Below are 16,623 nucleotides of genomic sequence, written 5' to 3'. Positions count from 1 at the left end.
ACCTGAGGTGGAATTATGATTTCCTGGAGGATTTATAATAATGTCATCTATTTATATTTAACAACAAAAAATTGTCATGACCGCATAGTGACAGAACTAAAAAAAAAAATTACATCACATACAGACACAATCCAGAAAGTGCTTTGCAACCGTGCAACCTCTCTAAAACGTATTTTAATTTTAAAATCAGAAACCCCCTAAGCTGTAAAGATGTCACTGACACGCCGAGCCTCGGATATATTTACTTTTGAACAATAAACCACACCACCATATTTCCTGTCTATAATGTGGCTTATTGTGTCTGACCCCCCCCAATAAGACTTCCTGTCTGTGTCCACCTGAGAACAGTGGCACAGATGGCCCCTGTCTTTGTGTATGTGCACGATGTTGATCAAGGCTGATACACAAGAGTCTGGAGGGACACGACCATCTGCTTTATTATCAAATATTGTTATTTTTGAAACAGAGGGAACGAGAATGACAGACACGGGAGGACACAGTCAAGTGAGTACAGAAGGAGAAAGATCATTTTAATCAGTCCTTGGAGATGCCAACGAATGTGTGCGCGTGTGTGTTAGAATGGCACAATTTCACTGATGGTTTTTGACCCACTTAATGTTGTCACATGTCTCGCTAGTCGGTCTCGTCACGTGACTTTTGTGGAGTTGCCAACTGTGAGCAGAGAAAGAGGGTGAACTACAGTACATGTGAACGCGCTGGTGGAGTCACATGGACACTTTTCCCACTCAAACAGGGTGGTTTTGTCTTCTGCACAAGCACCATTAAGTCACACTGTTGAATAACATTTAACATAGCCTAACGTCGTCGCACAACAATGCACCTATTGTGTTTGACGAAATCATTTTTAAGATTCATTGTGTTTGACTGAATTGTTTGCACATTGCAAACATTAATACACTCGGTAATGAGCGCTGCAAACCCCCAGGGAAATAAATGCAAACGTTTAATAAGGGACACATATTGGTTCTCGCTGGATATTTGTGTTTTACGTATTCCTTTCCTGTATTTTTCAAATATCCTCTCCAATATATTTTTTGGGGATGCAGAGATATTAGAAGTATTAAGTTCAGCATCATTTAATGTATATCCCGTACACTTAGTCCACTAATTGAACAAACTACTCCTTAAAGCACTGGGTTACAGACCCTCACCTGTGACAAGTCGAAGTGGATGGTGACTTTAAGGTCCGCCGGCCGGTCGTTGACTCCATCCGTGATGGCCGTTCCTGCCGTGGGCTCCAGCTGAGGGGAGAAGCAGGCCTGCAGCCACTCCGTGAATGTCATCATCTGCACTTGTTGCATCCTTTCTTCACTCATACGAAACATCTTACAGCGAAAGTCCTTCACCTCCTGGTCATTTATGGCATCGAGTTCATGGAGACCTAGAGGTTGTCACAGCAGAGAACAGGGTGGCTGACCAGGGATGGACTGCGATAAATTTCATGAAGCGCAAACAAGTGTCAAGTAGGACAATGATGAATAAACAAAACAAACGTCTGTGGGACACTTGACGCCGGACACTAGTTATGAATATCAAAAGGATGACAAATAGTCTCTTGTGTGGTTAAAGCAGAGCCTCCTAATGCTCACACTTGTATGAAATGCATGAGGTTTGATGCATTTTCATCAAAAGGGTGCTGCACATTATTCTCTTGGTAACGAAAGCACGTTGACATTTACAGCCATTTAACATTCATGTGACCCTCGACATTCAACGAGGAGCTCAGGACCACGTTAGAGTGTGTGAGTGTGTGGGCCTGTTTACGTGACTGAGTTTCTGTTGTGAAAAAAAAAAAAAACATGACTGGCCCTGTGAGAGGGTAACAGCTTGTTATAGTGCGCTGCACGGGACAGGGGGTGTATGCGTCATTGACTTTTCAAACATGCCTGTGGGGTCCCTTTGGAAGCACCACTTTACTCTGACAAAAGCCTTTAAAAGATCAGGTCAGACCGAAGAGGAGCCAGGGCGGGAGAATATCAATACTGTCTGAGTGTCACTCAATAAGACTGAGAGGCTCTTTATGACCGTCTCCTTCTGCAGAGTTAAGCAACGAATTTCTATAATCTTGGATATTTTGATCAGGAGAACATTATTGATTAACTCCTGTCCTGAAAAGGATCAGTGAGGTATGGAGTGTGTCACTGGGCAAAAGGTGGTTTACACCCAGGACAGGGTTAACTCAGCCAGACAAACAACCACTCGCACTCACATCCACGACCAATTTAGAACGAGGAAGAAACCGGCATGTGTTTGGACTGTGGGAGGAAGCCAGAGCACCCGGCTACACGGGCACAGGGACAACATGTGCAAACGCTGCACAGAAAGGCAAGTTTTAACCCAGAGTGTTTATGTACTTTTTAGTCACTGCATGTCAAGATTCAATTTAAAAAAATGTATGTATGAATGTATGTTTAACAGTGATCTTCAAACGATTTTCTCGACTAGTTGTTTTATTGGTTCAAAAATACTGAAAAATCACATCTAGTAAAGAAACTCATATGGCAAGAAGGAAAATGTTTGGCGCAGTTTTCTGACTAATTATTGAATCAATGAATTCATTTTTCCTCTCTCATAAGGCATTAGGCCGGGATCAGAGCTTCAACAGATGTCTGACGACTTCAGAGGACTAAACTTTGATACTTCAGTTATCAATCTCCTCTGCTCCTCTAAAAGGCCTAATCTTCATCAGAGATAATGAGAAGTGACGTGTGATGGAAGACACGTCAGGAACACTTCGAGTCCATCATCACGCTTTCACATCAGCCAGCTGGGCCACTGATAGGAGGCAGCTGCACATGAGCCGTGGGTCTGACGGCTGCAGTGAATGTGCTGAGTAGGAGAGCTGCTTAGCATACTGGAAGAGGTGATAAAGGCTTGTTGTGTGTAGGGAGTGATTTACTGTCCCACTTACCAACTCTTAAGTGCTTTCCTTTATTGGGAATGTCGAACAGGGACAGTAATTGAATCAATCAGAGAGGGAGTAATGCGTGTGAGAGCTACCACTTTTAACCGAGTGGGGGGCCTCAAAAGCGACGCCGTCTTACCCTTGCCGATGAGCACGCCGATTTTGGAGTCCAGCAGCCGTTCTGCTCGGCCGCAGTTGCGCGTCACGAGCTTGAGGACCGGCAGGAAAGGCCGCACGTCACACAGCCGGCGAGTTTCGTCCTCCAGTTCCTCGTGCACGGCCGCCTGGTTGACACACTCGAACATGTGGCTCTCCATTTCGCCGAGGGCAGGAAACAGTGGGAAGGTCTGAGCCTGCTTCCATAAGAGCTGGAAGGGAGGGAAGCAAATGGGCATCACTGAAAGCACTTCTGCCCCACAAAGCCACAGAGTGTGTTTTTATTGCCTCCATTTTGACCAAATTGATAAAATGCTTCTTAGAATACGTGCGGCTGGAATAAACAACATCTTTGTTTTTGGCTTGATGGGCATGTCTACGGAAGATCTTCTGGCTTTAGAATGGGTTTGTCGAACAATTAATACGTTTCAAGGTTCTTGTAATATGAACATGAATTTAAGTCTTGAAATGATGTGTGTAGACAAGAGAATCATTATACTGGCAAAATGTGTGTTTCATGATCAGAAACAAACATGACTCATGACAACATGACACAACTCCTGGATGACGTAATCAGGATGTGAATACTACGTCCACCAGCGCAGACATGATTCATGTCCCTGTGCCCCCTCCATATAATCACAGGGTTACGTGTAAAGTACTGTCTGATGGCACAGAGCTACACTGCAGTACACTCATTATACACACATTTGCTGTCACAGCATAGCTTCTAAATAAGCTGATCATACTTCTCCACATTGTTTTTCAAATTCCTCCTATACACATTTATGAAAAAAAATGTTGGAAAGTTGGAAATATTTTCCAAATGACAACCTTCAAGACACCCAAAACTTTTTTTTTTTTTTAACATTTTAAAAATAAAGTCTAGACCATGAATTTTGAATGAATGAAACACAGTCTTTATTGTGCTCTTCCTGGCTGATCCTTAATAAAAAGCTCCGTTATGAAGCAGTCTGGAGAGCTGCAAAGGTCAAAGACGTATTTTACGAAAAAAAAATTCATCACATGTCCTGTTTTTATTTTTATTTAGAAGGAAAGTATGGGAAGCATCTTGCTCCCTGTGCTGTGCAGCTTCTGCTACTTTCTGTGTGTCAACTTCTATTATATAACCTGTGAAAAGTAGGGGTTGAACAACTTCAGATTTTTTTTTTTAAAGTCCACCATTATTTGGTGAAAATCACTAATAAAAACTAATGCCACTAATAAAAACGCAGTTGACTTCACAGTTTTCTGACGCTAGGCAACAATGATATATTGATCTTGATAGATATCGTAGCGTCTCACACGTTTTCTAAAACTTGAACACTGCTACTGTCGGCTGTTGCCCAGGGCAACACTATAAACACCACAGTCTGACACTTCTGACATGCGGTTCTCACTCAGCAAACTCTCAGATCTACTATAACAACTAGAAACACGCTCTACAACAACAGCAACAATGTCAATTGATAGGACACAACACCACGTGGTGAGAAAAGACAAAAAAAAAAATCTGAAACGTTTATTCCTGTTTTTCATGTACCTCAGCTAAAGCTCTAATGACTGTAGAGGTGTGCAGCCTCCTTCTCTCTGTTACCGTAGGGCGCGTTTAGCAAAGTTGTTAATTGACTCTTGTCGAGAGGATTTGGACCGTTCCTCTGTTAGCTTTAGCCTTTCACATGAGCGTGCAATGCAGCAGTACTTTTGTTGTATTTCAGGAATGACTTACACATTCTGCATGTCACGCTGGAATGGGCTTCATCTTTAGTGACGTATTCCCACACACTTGATGAACCGCTGCTAGTTTGCTGCAACGACCCACTGGGGTCCTCACCTGTCTGCACTAGTGCAACCACTAGCGAAAAGTATTAATTTGTATAAAGACCAAATGGATATCAGACAGAAGTGAAATCTGCCTGTATCTCTGGTCATGTTATCATGATTTTCTGAAAACAGAAATTGATTTATTCATCTGCTCCTCAGAAAAAAACTCCCTAGGCTTTAATTTATAGTGCCCGTCTGAGGAAAACATGTTCAACATCTTAGTGTGTGCATGTGTAGGACGTAGTAACTAGAAAAATAAAGATGCTGCGCACGGTAATGAAATTCAAACATACAGCCCACTACTGACACTAACAAATACTAGAGTTGATGAGGGCTGGGCGCTTATATTTTCCAGTTGTCATATAGTCATTACCGGGAATGGGCTATCCAGTCGTATTACAAATGCTTGTGCTGCATGTCATATATCCTCCCCCTACAGATACACATCCACCCAAACACACCATCTGTACAGTTTTAACTGCAAAGATTCAGATTAACACACACTTTGTAGTATGTTGTTAAAAATGCAGTTAATTTTCTTGCGTTTTAAAACCTTCATTAAATCAATCTTCCACTCACGCGTGACGTCATGAGATATTAGAGTGCTTACAGGAATACATACTTGAAAACGAAAAACACCCAAGCAGCCACAACAATCACCCCTGTCATTGCAGACTGTGTGTGTGTGTGTGTGTGTGTGTGTGTGTGTGTGTGTGTGTGTGTGTGTGTGTGTGTGTGTGTGTGTGGACCCGTGAGTGTCGGCGGCTGCTTCTGCTTTTTCTTAGTATGACAACAGGTCTATGTAAGAATAATAATAGAACAAGCTAAGTAATTCATTTATGTGTGTTAAAGCATCTTAAAATAGATATTACATTTGGTCTGTCATAAAAACTGCTGAAATATATAGCCGATATATATATATATATATATATATATATATATATATATATATATATATATATATATATATATATATATATATATATCTGTTAGACGCCATCAACCCAGCACCACGTACCAGTTTGATGTGTTGAATTGTAGCTTCGCGCGGAACATCCATCTGGATGTAGATACCAGTGGGCAGCAGAAAATCCACGGTAACCTGGTCCGGAGCATGTCTGGCCAGGGGCGAGTGGGCCACCCATATGTCCAGGAGGTCTGTCATGGCAGGAGGCATGGCAAAGGGCAGCTAACACTACCTCAACCATAAGGACCTGGAGCGACGAAGGAGAGAAAGCACAAACAAACCGTACAGTTAGTCGGACGTGTTATCTTGCGTTTCGTGAACCATTTGTTCTCATGTTATTCTCAAGATTCAAGCGTACAGCGGGGGGTTGGGTGTTGAAAACGGACACATTTTTTGAGTATAAAAGATTTACACGAGTTAATTATTGGCTAAGCACAGATATAATCAAATGACAGACTTACTTTATAACTAGTCGAAACTCAGCAATGCGCCATTTAAGAATAACGTCAATAATTTATTGCCATTTCAGCAACTTATACTATGATTGTGCTGTTGTTTTTGCCCTCATATATTCATTAACAACACATGATTCAGTGTCACCGTGTCCCTCTGAGTGCAGCACTGTGCTGAGTCCAGTGGGAGGCTGCTGGCTTTAATTTGGATAAGGGCCAGTGCTCAGAGGAATGCCCACTAAGCAAACAGAACAAAAGTTCAGCCTGTCTTCCCCTCATCTGACAATCTGGCCCCACTGGTACAAAAAAACAAATACAATGAATCTACTCACACTTAGAATTGCATGTGCAAACATGCAAACAACACGATTAAATACAGTAAAAGTAGGAGGAGGTTTTCCTGCCATAGGCCTAAAAACAAAAACAAAAACAACCCACAACCCTTGTTTCTGCCGGCCACTGACAAATGCAAAAATGTTGAGCTCATAGTATACAGCGAAAATATGCAGTTGGAGGCACAAATCAAATGCTGACATGAGGACAAAAACACATGAACGCTGCATGTTAACTGCACAAAGTTCCATTGAGGAGCAGTAAGTGGCTTCCCAGATGCTTGAGTAAAACAGTCCACAGCCTGGTTTCCATCTGGGCCCATTCCTCAACCACAGCTGCACCGTACACCACTTCCACCTGCATTTCTCTCATTATCTAGTCCTCAAGTGGCCTAGTACATTAACTCTTTCACGAGGCCACTGGTCCATCTCCATTTTGCCTTGTTGCGCGCATTAGAAATGACAGCGCTGATTGCCTCCATTGGTCTTTCCCCTCGAAGTTAAGTGCTCGAGCAGCCAGGAGACGAGCTGCTGTTTCACCACAGGCCTGAGTATTGTGTAATATCTGAGGTGCATTTGGAGCCACGGTTTCAGCCACTTAACATTATCAACCATGCAAATGGAAACTGAATTTATCGCCCATGTGGGCAACGATGGAGTGGAGTGAGAGGAGTAACTGGGGGGAACAGCCTGCCTGATCTTAAGCAGAGCGGCGGTTTGTTGTTGGACTTCTGTGGTAGTCCCAGGTTGTCCATAAGGAACATCATGTCCAAGGATAAGAGGATGAATGACTTTGTGACTTTGTGATCGCATCATCAGATCTGTGGTTGTATGTCTTGGACACTCTGGTGAAGAGAGGTGCAGTGTGTTGTCAACTGGACAGGTTGGGGACATGGGATCTGAGACGGCCATGTTGAAATCATCCATCCACAGAAGCTTGTGGGACGAGTCCAGATAGCGATGGAGAAGGACTTCCTCCGGCCTCAAAGAAGTTCTGGAAAACCGCACGGCGGCTTAGGAAGACAAGCGGGCGAAAATGGATGTATGGATGGAACGAGGAACGACCGATACAAACAGATCCACACACAGACACATGTGCAGTTTCAGGTGGCAACAACAACACAAACAGCTATTCAAATTAACAATCACAGTGCAGACAGTGGTGAATTTATGTCACAAAGGTGCACGGTTACACACATGAAAGGCAACCTGACACCACGTCTGTCTGAAACACTGACAGCTCTGTGTCACCGGGGGTAGATTTCCAAGTACATGTGTTAGCACGTCTGTGCATATAAACACTTTTCTCAATAATTATGGGCTTCGAGAATGACGTTTTCACAGTAGACAGCTTGAACACTGTCTCACCCTAGACACCGCTCTTTCCCTCTGTCTCTATATTTCACAAACACACACACACACACACACTGTATGTACACATATGAGTGGGGTTATTGAGGATGTGGTGGCAGACAGCCAGAGGTCTGCTGCCAGGTCAGGTTTCAGCGGGAGGATCAGAGGAGAACAAGTGGGTTTGCAGGATCCCGAAGAAAAGAGAGAGTTTCATGTAGCGGCGAACAGAAGTGCCTGAAGGGACATGTCCAGTTAGTCAACATCAGGTGAATTAAACAATGTATCACTATGAAGACTTCGTCCCCATGTTCCCCGGGCACACTTTGATGATGGTTTTCATTTGACAGTCCAGAAATATGATCACACCAACATGAGCTCCGACTGTTTTCTGTGCAATCTAAGGTCGGGATTATATAACGTTTAGAAAATCAACTCCAATTCAAAACGTAACGTAACATTTTTTGCCTAATTTTTTCTTCAAGCTGCCGATTAATTATTGTCCCACGTGACTCCCCTTTAACAGACTTGAAAGAGCTGAACAGTCTGGGATGAAAAGAGACATGGGACATCAGAGAGAAGCAAACCACACAAACCTGTTTGGTTATATGAAAATGCTTCTCACCGTCAACGAGAACCCAGAATGATACAGCCTCTGACATGCAGTTCAGCAGCCACTAAAATCATACCATAGATAATAAAGACAAAGTGAATCTTTGCTTCCTCTGAACCGGTGACATGTTGTGATGGCTTTCATGCCCAGATGCATTTAACAGTAACACTGGTGTTACTCAGCACTCTCTCTAAAGCTCTTTCTGTCTGACAGTAAGAGGCCTGTGAGGCTTTCTACAATGGGCTGAGTGTGTCCACACGTCTCTGTGTGTAAGCGATTGAAAAAAAAAAAAGGGCTGGAATAAATGGCGCGTGTGTGTGTGTAAAAGGTTATGCCTGGTGATTAAGGGTCCTGTGACACATTTTCTTCCACCCTGCGCTAAAAATAAAATTCATAAAGAGGATTTCAGACTTCTTCACCTCTCCACTACAACCTCTGTACTCTCATAAATGACTATGGAGGCAAAGATAGAAGCAATGTTGACACTGAGTCAGCGTTTCCACTTAAAGGGAAGCAGACTGTGTATGTATGTGTGTTTGTGTATAAAAAGGCCTCACCTAGCTTAGCATTTATATTGTTTCTATTTGGCCATAAACAGTCCATAAAGGACTATTTATAATTTATAAACTTAATTCAAAGGACGGGTTAGTTTTTACATTCACAATTGATACAACTACACCGGTAGGTTAGTGGCACCACTACACTGGTTGTTTTCAGTTTCTGCCGCTAACCACAAAATTAAACTGAATGAAACTCCCTAACAAAGACAAATGGTACAGTAGCTCACCCACACAATCTTCACACCAAACCCTTTCATTTCAAGAGTCAAGGTGACGCTGAAACTCATCCATCCCAGCAACAGCAGGCAATTCTTGTTATGTTTACGGCTGCCTCAGGTAGAGCACACAGAGCAATGTACCCGTCTGAGTGGTAGACATGAATGAACAGTGTTTGCAACTTTATGCACAATACACTAACTGTGTAAGCTGGCTGAAAAAAGTTTGTGTTGAGAGAGAGAGAGAGAGAGCGAGGGAGAGGAGGAGGGGGGGTTAAGTCCAAGAGTATGAGTTTGTGTGGCTGGTGAGTGGATAAGCGGTCAGCTGGGGTGTGTATCTGTGTACAGTGGTCGGAGTGTCCATGGATGTGAGTCACTAGAGCTTACTGTATTTAGGACTGGACGTAGCTGGTGCCTGCAGACGGTAAACACACTCAACCGTCAGTTTAGCCCTGGCACGCCGTGCCTGGGTCATTCGGGTTTGTACAAAGTCTGAGCGCAGAGAGTTATTCTTTGAGTCAGTAATCGCTATCACCTGAATCCACTGAGAGGAGGAATCTTAAATATTTATCGCTTCTATTTTTCCATATTTCCTTTATTTTGTAATGAACACTCTTTTATGCTTTAATTTCACAGCTTTGCTCCTCATTATATAAAACTGAATCTGAATCGGAAGTGAATGCAGAAAATGTGCCTGGAAACAATAAAATACTTTCACACTGGCTAAGTAACAGAATGCAGAGACTGAGAGGAAATGTGAATGTATTTTTGGCAGCTGTAAGGTTTGTATGTGTGAACCGGCCACATCCGGGCAGCTGACAGTGTACCATCACACTAACCACCTCCAGTGACACAGTGGCATTCACCCACTTCTCAGACAGGAAGCAGTGACACAAGACAGGAAGTGAGTGACAAACATCAACCAGAAAAAACGTCCCAAACAGTCATTCATAAAAACGTGATAATGCTGAATCAGAGGCAGGCCTGTTATTGCTGAGGAATTATTTCCAGACGCCATTCGCTCTGTTGTAGTCGAGCTTAACAGTGCCTTGTATGCATGAGTTCACTTATGTTCAAATGGAAATATTTTTCAACATACTTCTATAGGGCTTCAAGTACCTCAAATTCAAATAATGTATTCGAACTGATAGTAAAGGGAATTTTATATTTAGTGTGACTCCGTACAGAGACGTGGTAGGCAGAAAAAAAAACAGAAGCTGGAGGAATAGATCAGGTGTGATGTAATATACATCATATCTTCATTGCCAACATGTTCTCTTGTACTGTAAAACTCATAATTATGACATCATGACGTCTCTGTTGTGTCATTTTGCGTTGAACCTCTCACTGCATTACAATGAAGATAGTTATTCCCTTGTGATCAGTGTGACAGTAGCTGCATCACCACTCACCCATTGTGACACTAACCATACTCGAGCCATAACGGCATGAAAACATCACATATAATGAAAGCTATGTCCTCCTCAGTAGGCTTGTCTGAAAATCTCTTTCAAAACTCAAACTACCTGTATCCGCGACGTCACCTGGAGCCACTGACGGTTAGATTGCGACCGCGTCTGTGTCGAGTCTGAATGACAGCCGTGGCCTGACATGCACTACTTGGCTTCTGTTTGTGCGTCTGCAGGACTGGGTCGTCAACCGAGTGGAGAGGATGGAGCGGGACAAGCAAATGGAGGTCAAGAGACAGAGAGCAACAGCTACAGAAGCTTTCTTGCGCACCACAGATTGCTTTTAGAGTAATGCACGATCCCGCCAACAACACTCGCTAATGGCTATAATGATGCACTATGCGTCTGTGTGCACACTGCAACTGTGAATATGGTGTCCGTGCAGAAATGCAAGTTGCGACTGCGCTTTCAGTTTGCGTGAATAACCTGTGACATGACATGAATGGCATGAAACATACATGGTTTGAAAGATGGAACTAGACCGCGCATGATGGTCACATGTTACTGTAAACAAAATGCTATTTATAACTTCATTCAACACAAACATCGGGTTACATATGGTGCTGAAGACCATCAAACTCTTCTCAATACGACAACTAACACAAGGCCGTTGAATTCACTCAACATCCCTGTGTGGTTGTGTCTGTCACAGTAGGAGTTTCAACAATACACTGAAATGCGAGAAAAAAAAAATCACACACTCATTTACCACTTAAAAAAAAAAAAAAGACAACAAGGTGACCCTCATTATCTTGAAATCAGTTGCCTAGAAACGGTGTTCCCTTGAATTAAACCGCTTGAACACCAATGATATTATGTATTAACCTCTTATGTTGAAAACACGCGGTCACAAGTTCCACTATAGTAGATGAGTCTGAACTTGCCCAGAGCACACCATTCACACTCAACTGTGTCATGGATGAGTAAACTCTGCAGTCATTCCAATTTTATTTACTTCTTGTCATGCACAGCTAGCTACAACTAATGCCACCAAATACAACCACCAGTACAGAATCAGTACATATTACTGACTGCTGAAATCTATAAAGTTGCATTTAATTATTTACTCCCTAAAAAAGTGATTCCAGGGTTAAAAACCCTTATACAAACAAATGGGATCCAACAATGTGATATTCACGCATCAGATCTAAAAGCCAATCTTTTGACGAGTGATGAATCAGTAACGTGGAGGTGTTTTTTAACTGATGAGTAAAGGACGGCAAAGGATGAAGGGGGCAAAAGAAGAGTGCAAGGCTGTAAGAGATGACAACATCATCATTGCATTAGCGGCAACGTGGCTCGTTTCTCATCAAGGGTGTTAGTGTAGTCAAATGTTGTAAAGTGCAAGCCACAAGCCCAATGATCAGCCCAATTATTCGTTAATTACATACAAGTATGTTAATTGTTATGTAGATGAACATATAATGAAGGTAGGTTCAAATGTGCAGAGAAGCAGTCAGGCAGCACTGCGCACGTCTGCGGAAAGAGGGCGTGGGGGACGAGCCAAGAGGACAGGATCTAAAACAGGGGACGGAGGACGGAAGAAATGACACAGTGTTCAAGACGGGATGCAGATGAATGATTGATGAACAACGGTTGTGAAAATCAAGAAGACATTTTCAAAACACACTGAAGAAAAGTGAGGCAGAACGAAAAACAGAGACAGTGATCTGTCACAGACGATGACAGAAAAAAAAAAAAAGATAAGAGAAAGAGAAATGGAAATGCAAAATGTGATACAATGTGTGACTGTAGTGGGTGGACCCAACTGGGCTGGCTGTCCACAATAAGCCTCTGTTTTTGGCAAGTGTGTGTGCATGTCTGTATGTGTACGTGCATGCCACCAAGGACGGTCCCGTGCCCTGCACAAACACTACCCTTGTGTTGCCCTTTCCCTGCCAGCTTGGCCTCACAGACCAACACACTCACTGAGAAGTAAAAACAGAAGGAGGCGGGGGAGGGGGGGCAACTTAGTCACATGGTCCTGGTCGTATTTTGCTATGTGGGATCTGTAGCTTCGGGCGGCCCTTACTCATACCTCCAGGATCCACACCCCCACACGGTCAACTGGGTCAGAGTCTCAACATGCGTAAATAAGCTCCTTGTTAGTTGAAGCAGTACTCCTTAAACTCAGTACTGCAGTAAATACACGCCGGTTTTCCTAACAGACATGAAAGCAGCGCGACCAAACATAGCTGCTGTTTAGCGTACGTTCACTGAAAAGCTGAAGCCCATGCAAACTTTTATCACAGGTTGATGATCACGATTATTCAAAACCAGTTCTGATACACACACACTACACTGCACACAAAAATGGAGTGTTGTAGGAAATAAAACACACATGCAAAGTCTGCCATCCCAATCTGATTCTGTGAAACAGGAAATGGAGACACTGAATGCAGACATAGCCACTCAGAAATGCCCAGTGCGCTACTCTCTGTCTGCACTTGGCAGCAAGTGAAACAGACAAGTTTCCTGGGCCATTTCTAGAAAAACAAATCCTTATCTTCTGCAGCTGAACTTGAGGTCATCAAAGCAAAATGTCTATTTTGAATAATAAGCAGCAACTTCCTTGTTTGCCTCTTTAAAGGGAGTATTTGAATAACTGGAGGCCTAAGCTCCACCTTCCTCTGCCTCAGCATCCAATGATCCCCGGTTGTGTGCGGACAGCTGCGCTGTGAGGGCGACATGAAGATTAGCCTTTGTTCCATTTGACACAACAGGTTGTATTTTTGAAAAAGGCAGAGTAATCTTTCCTTGGAAAGTCTAACAAAGAGGAAACAATGAACGGCTAGCATTAGGGAGGGGCCTTTTTCTTTAACTTGAGGTCATTTTCATTTTTTTTTTTCCCCTCCACTGGAGACAACATTACCATTTTTTATGACCACATCTTACAGTAGTAAGTGAAAATGAAATCTGATACCACCGGTTAATATAGCTTGCTTATTACATCAACAGACCCACATTACATTTAGCTATAGATAGTACTTATCTTTCTATCTATACTACTACTTTTAATTTTAGAAATGTATTACTTGAACAGTAACTTTGGGACTCCTGAGGCCCAAGGTGACGTCTTCAAACTACACTGAAGAAGCTGCAGTTAGATTTGTTGACAGGACCAGTCATTACAAGTAGTTTGCACCACTTCTTGAGGAAGGCAGAGGCTTTACCTCCAGGACACGTTGCTACTTTTTTATTTTTTTTAACTTGTCTTTGATAGGTTGATAGGTGATCATTTGTTAAGTTTTGGAGCCACTGCTGGAAGCCATAATGTGTAACGCCGCTGTTATGGATTTAATGATTTTGGATAGAAGTGTACGCCGCAGAGTAGTTTTGTTGTTGTGAGATCTTGGTCGTCCAAAACAGTTCGTGTTAACGTAAGTGATAACTATCTGCTGAATGTAAGCAGAGGATTCGACTCAGGAAAACAAACCGTACGTAGGACTTACTGAAGAGTTGGGAGCTGGTGTTGTAGCCAAATGCTTTGGTTTGCTCCAGGGAGACTGGTTTTGTGGTTTCTAATCTGATCTGGTGTGTAAATGAGAACCAAATGGGTCCTCTGTCAGTGCACACATTTACAGCCTTACCTACAAAGTGTTTATGTATGGATTTGAGTTAGGGGAGTGTGACACCTTGAAGATGCCGGTTGTTTTAAAGCCACTTGACGGCTTCTATGAACTGTGTGTTATAGTCAGAGCCGCTATAAAATCTGCCTGTCTACGCAAACAGGACAAATCAATTCTCAATAATTAATGTTCTGTTGATCTTACAACATATTCCATCTCACACTGGGTTCTCGTCTCATGTGTCTCTCTCCAAGGACCACTAAAACTCCCCCAAGCCTGCCTGGGGAGGCTAATTATGTCAACCGTAGTTATATAAGAGGAAATATATGATTGATCATTTAAAATAGAATCTGTATTTGGAAAAACTATTCTGCACAAAAACAACATTACAATAATTTACTGTGAAAACAGAGTGGTCTGATAGAGCCACATGTTAACAATGGTTAAGGCAGAGCAAAGCGAGGGGTTGTTTAAGGTGAATGACAGAAGAACAGCTCACTGCAACACGACTCTTCAAAAGCAGGAAGTTTGAAAATAGATTTATAGAAAATCCCAGCCAGTCACAAACAGCCACAAAGCCTTCACAAGACGGCAGCCGCTGATTATATCGGGAAACGGTGGAAAGAAACAGACAAAAATAAGACAGAGATGCTGTGAATGCGGAGGGGACGGCTCCCACACACACTGCCGATTTTTCAGCGCTGGTCTCCCAGCATCTTGCCAAACCACCATTTATCTCCCTCATAAACAAAGAGCCACACATTGGCACTGAATGACACAAACACACACGAGCCTGGAAACGGGAGACATTGCTCGACTCCGGCTATCATTATGCCGTAGAGGTGACTGGGTTGTTGGGAACACTTTGCTGCTGTAAATGACGCGCTGACGCCCGCCCCCTTCAGTTTATGCAACCGCCCCTCTTTCTGTTTAACTATTAATATAATACAAAAGCCAAAGTTAGCCACAAGAACCAGTGCCAGGTATGAAGTGTTATCTTTGCCATCTACAGAGAAAAGGCAATCCTTTTATAACCGTAGACAGAAAACAGTAGAACGCTGCATGCAAGGCCGCTGCCTTTTTTTTTTTTTTTTTTTTTTCCTGTTGCAGCGCATGTTTTTCTCCAGCTGAAAACACAGACGACGTCTAATTATACGCCACCTCTGGTAGCAAGGTCAGTGCCATAAAGATGATGCCAACCAAGCACACTAAGAATGAGGCCAAGGGCAGGGCTTCCTAGGATTGTGTGAGCGAAAGAGTTATGGCAGACTGCTTGATCGCCAACACTCAGAGCAGAGCAGGACACTTGAGGTCATTTCTGCGAAAAATGGAAAGCCGCTAATTTCTTCGCCATTAATACTCGGTATCCTTTGTGGTGACAATACCGCAGTGTTGGTGTTAAGATCGTCAAACAGAGAACATAGCATGAGTAATTTGATCGAGCTATTTTTTCCACATTTGAGTAGGAGTGCAGGAAGCAGGGAAAACAGAGCGCAGGTGGGAGGCATCTGCACCGATTACTGGTGGTTATTGGCCACCGGCACTGAGTGACAGCACGTAATAACGGTAGCGTTCTCAAAGATGTCTAAGCTGCACCTGCATTACCTGCATTTATAAAGAATCTCGCCCGAAAGGATGAGGAAGTTAGCTCAGCGCCTACCCCCAATGACACACACATGACTAAAACTGTTAATCGACACCTCTTTAAGCATGCGCCAACAAATGTGCGTCATTTTCACCCACTGGAGTTCAGAGTGTCGCCACAGTTTCCCACAGTTCAAGTTCACTGCATGTTTCATCAAGCTGCTTCAAAAACCGCTTCGGCCCGACGTTCTTACACTGCGCATTAATGGGGCATAAGGGCATGTGGCGAGTGAGGAAAGGAAAAAGGTAAACAAGGGCTGAACTGACTAATTGGATCACTAATGCTGAGCGTTCCACATTTTACCGCGCCATCCATCAGATCAACATGAAACAGGGACTGCAGACCGGCTCACCCGGGTCAATATTTCCTACATTAAGGACTCGCTGTTATGTAAACAGTTTAAAGTCTGGTTGTAGATGTCACAATGCATGATGAGGAAATGACTCAACTACATTTATTTTACTGCGGTGGCTAGAGTCGAGAGACGCAACAAGAAATCAAGGAATGTTGATCATTTACACGCGGTTGTGCAGTGTTGATCGTTG

At 43.1% G+C, this 16,623-nt stretch overlaps 1 protein-coding gene across 3 annotated transcripts in view; it reads right to left on the bottom strand.

Moving 5' to 3' along the window:
• The window catches only part of pik3cb (phosphatidylinositol-4,5-bisphosphate 3-kinase, catalytic subunit beta), a 46,757-nt gene that overhangs the window by 18,715 nt on the left and 11,419 nt on the right, over positions 1-16,623 (bottom strand). For all 3 annotated transcript variants that reach the window (XM_047593922.1, XM_047593920.1, XM_047593921.1), the window contains 3 exons: positions 5,925-6,120; positions 3,066-3,294; positions 1,173-1,402 (listed from right to left, as the gene is read on the bottom strand). In XM_047593922.1, the coding sequence (XP_047449878.1) occupies positions 1,173-1,402; positions 3,066-3,294; positions 5,925-6,083 (618 nt within the window). In that variant the 5' untranslated portion in view covers positions 6,084-6,120. The remainder of the gene's footprint in view (positions 1-1,172; positions 1,403-3,065; positions 3,295-5,924; positions 6,121-16,623) is intronic.

This window comes from Mugil cephalus, chromosome 9 (assembly GCF_022458985.1).
Source record: "Mugil cephalus isolate CIBA_MC_2020 chromosome 9, CIBA_Mcephalus_1.1, whole genome shotgun sequence".
NCBI lineage: Eukaryota > Metazoa > Chordata > Actinopteri > Mugiliformes > Mugilidae > Mugil > Mugil cephalus.
Note: the sequence above shows the minus strand (reverse complement) of the source record. Positions and strands in the feature narration are given on the sequence as shown.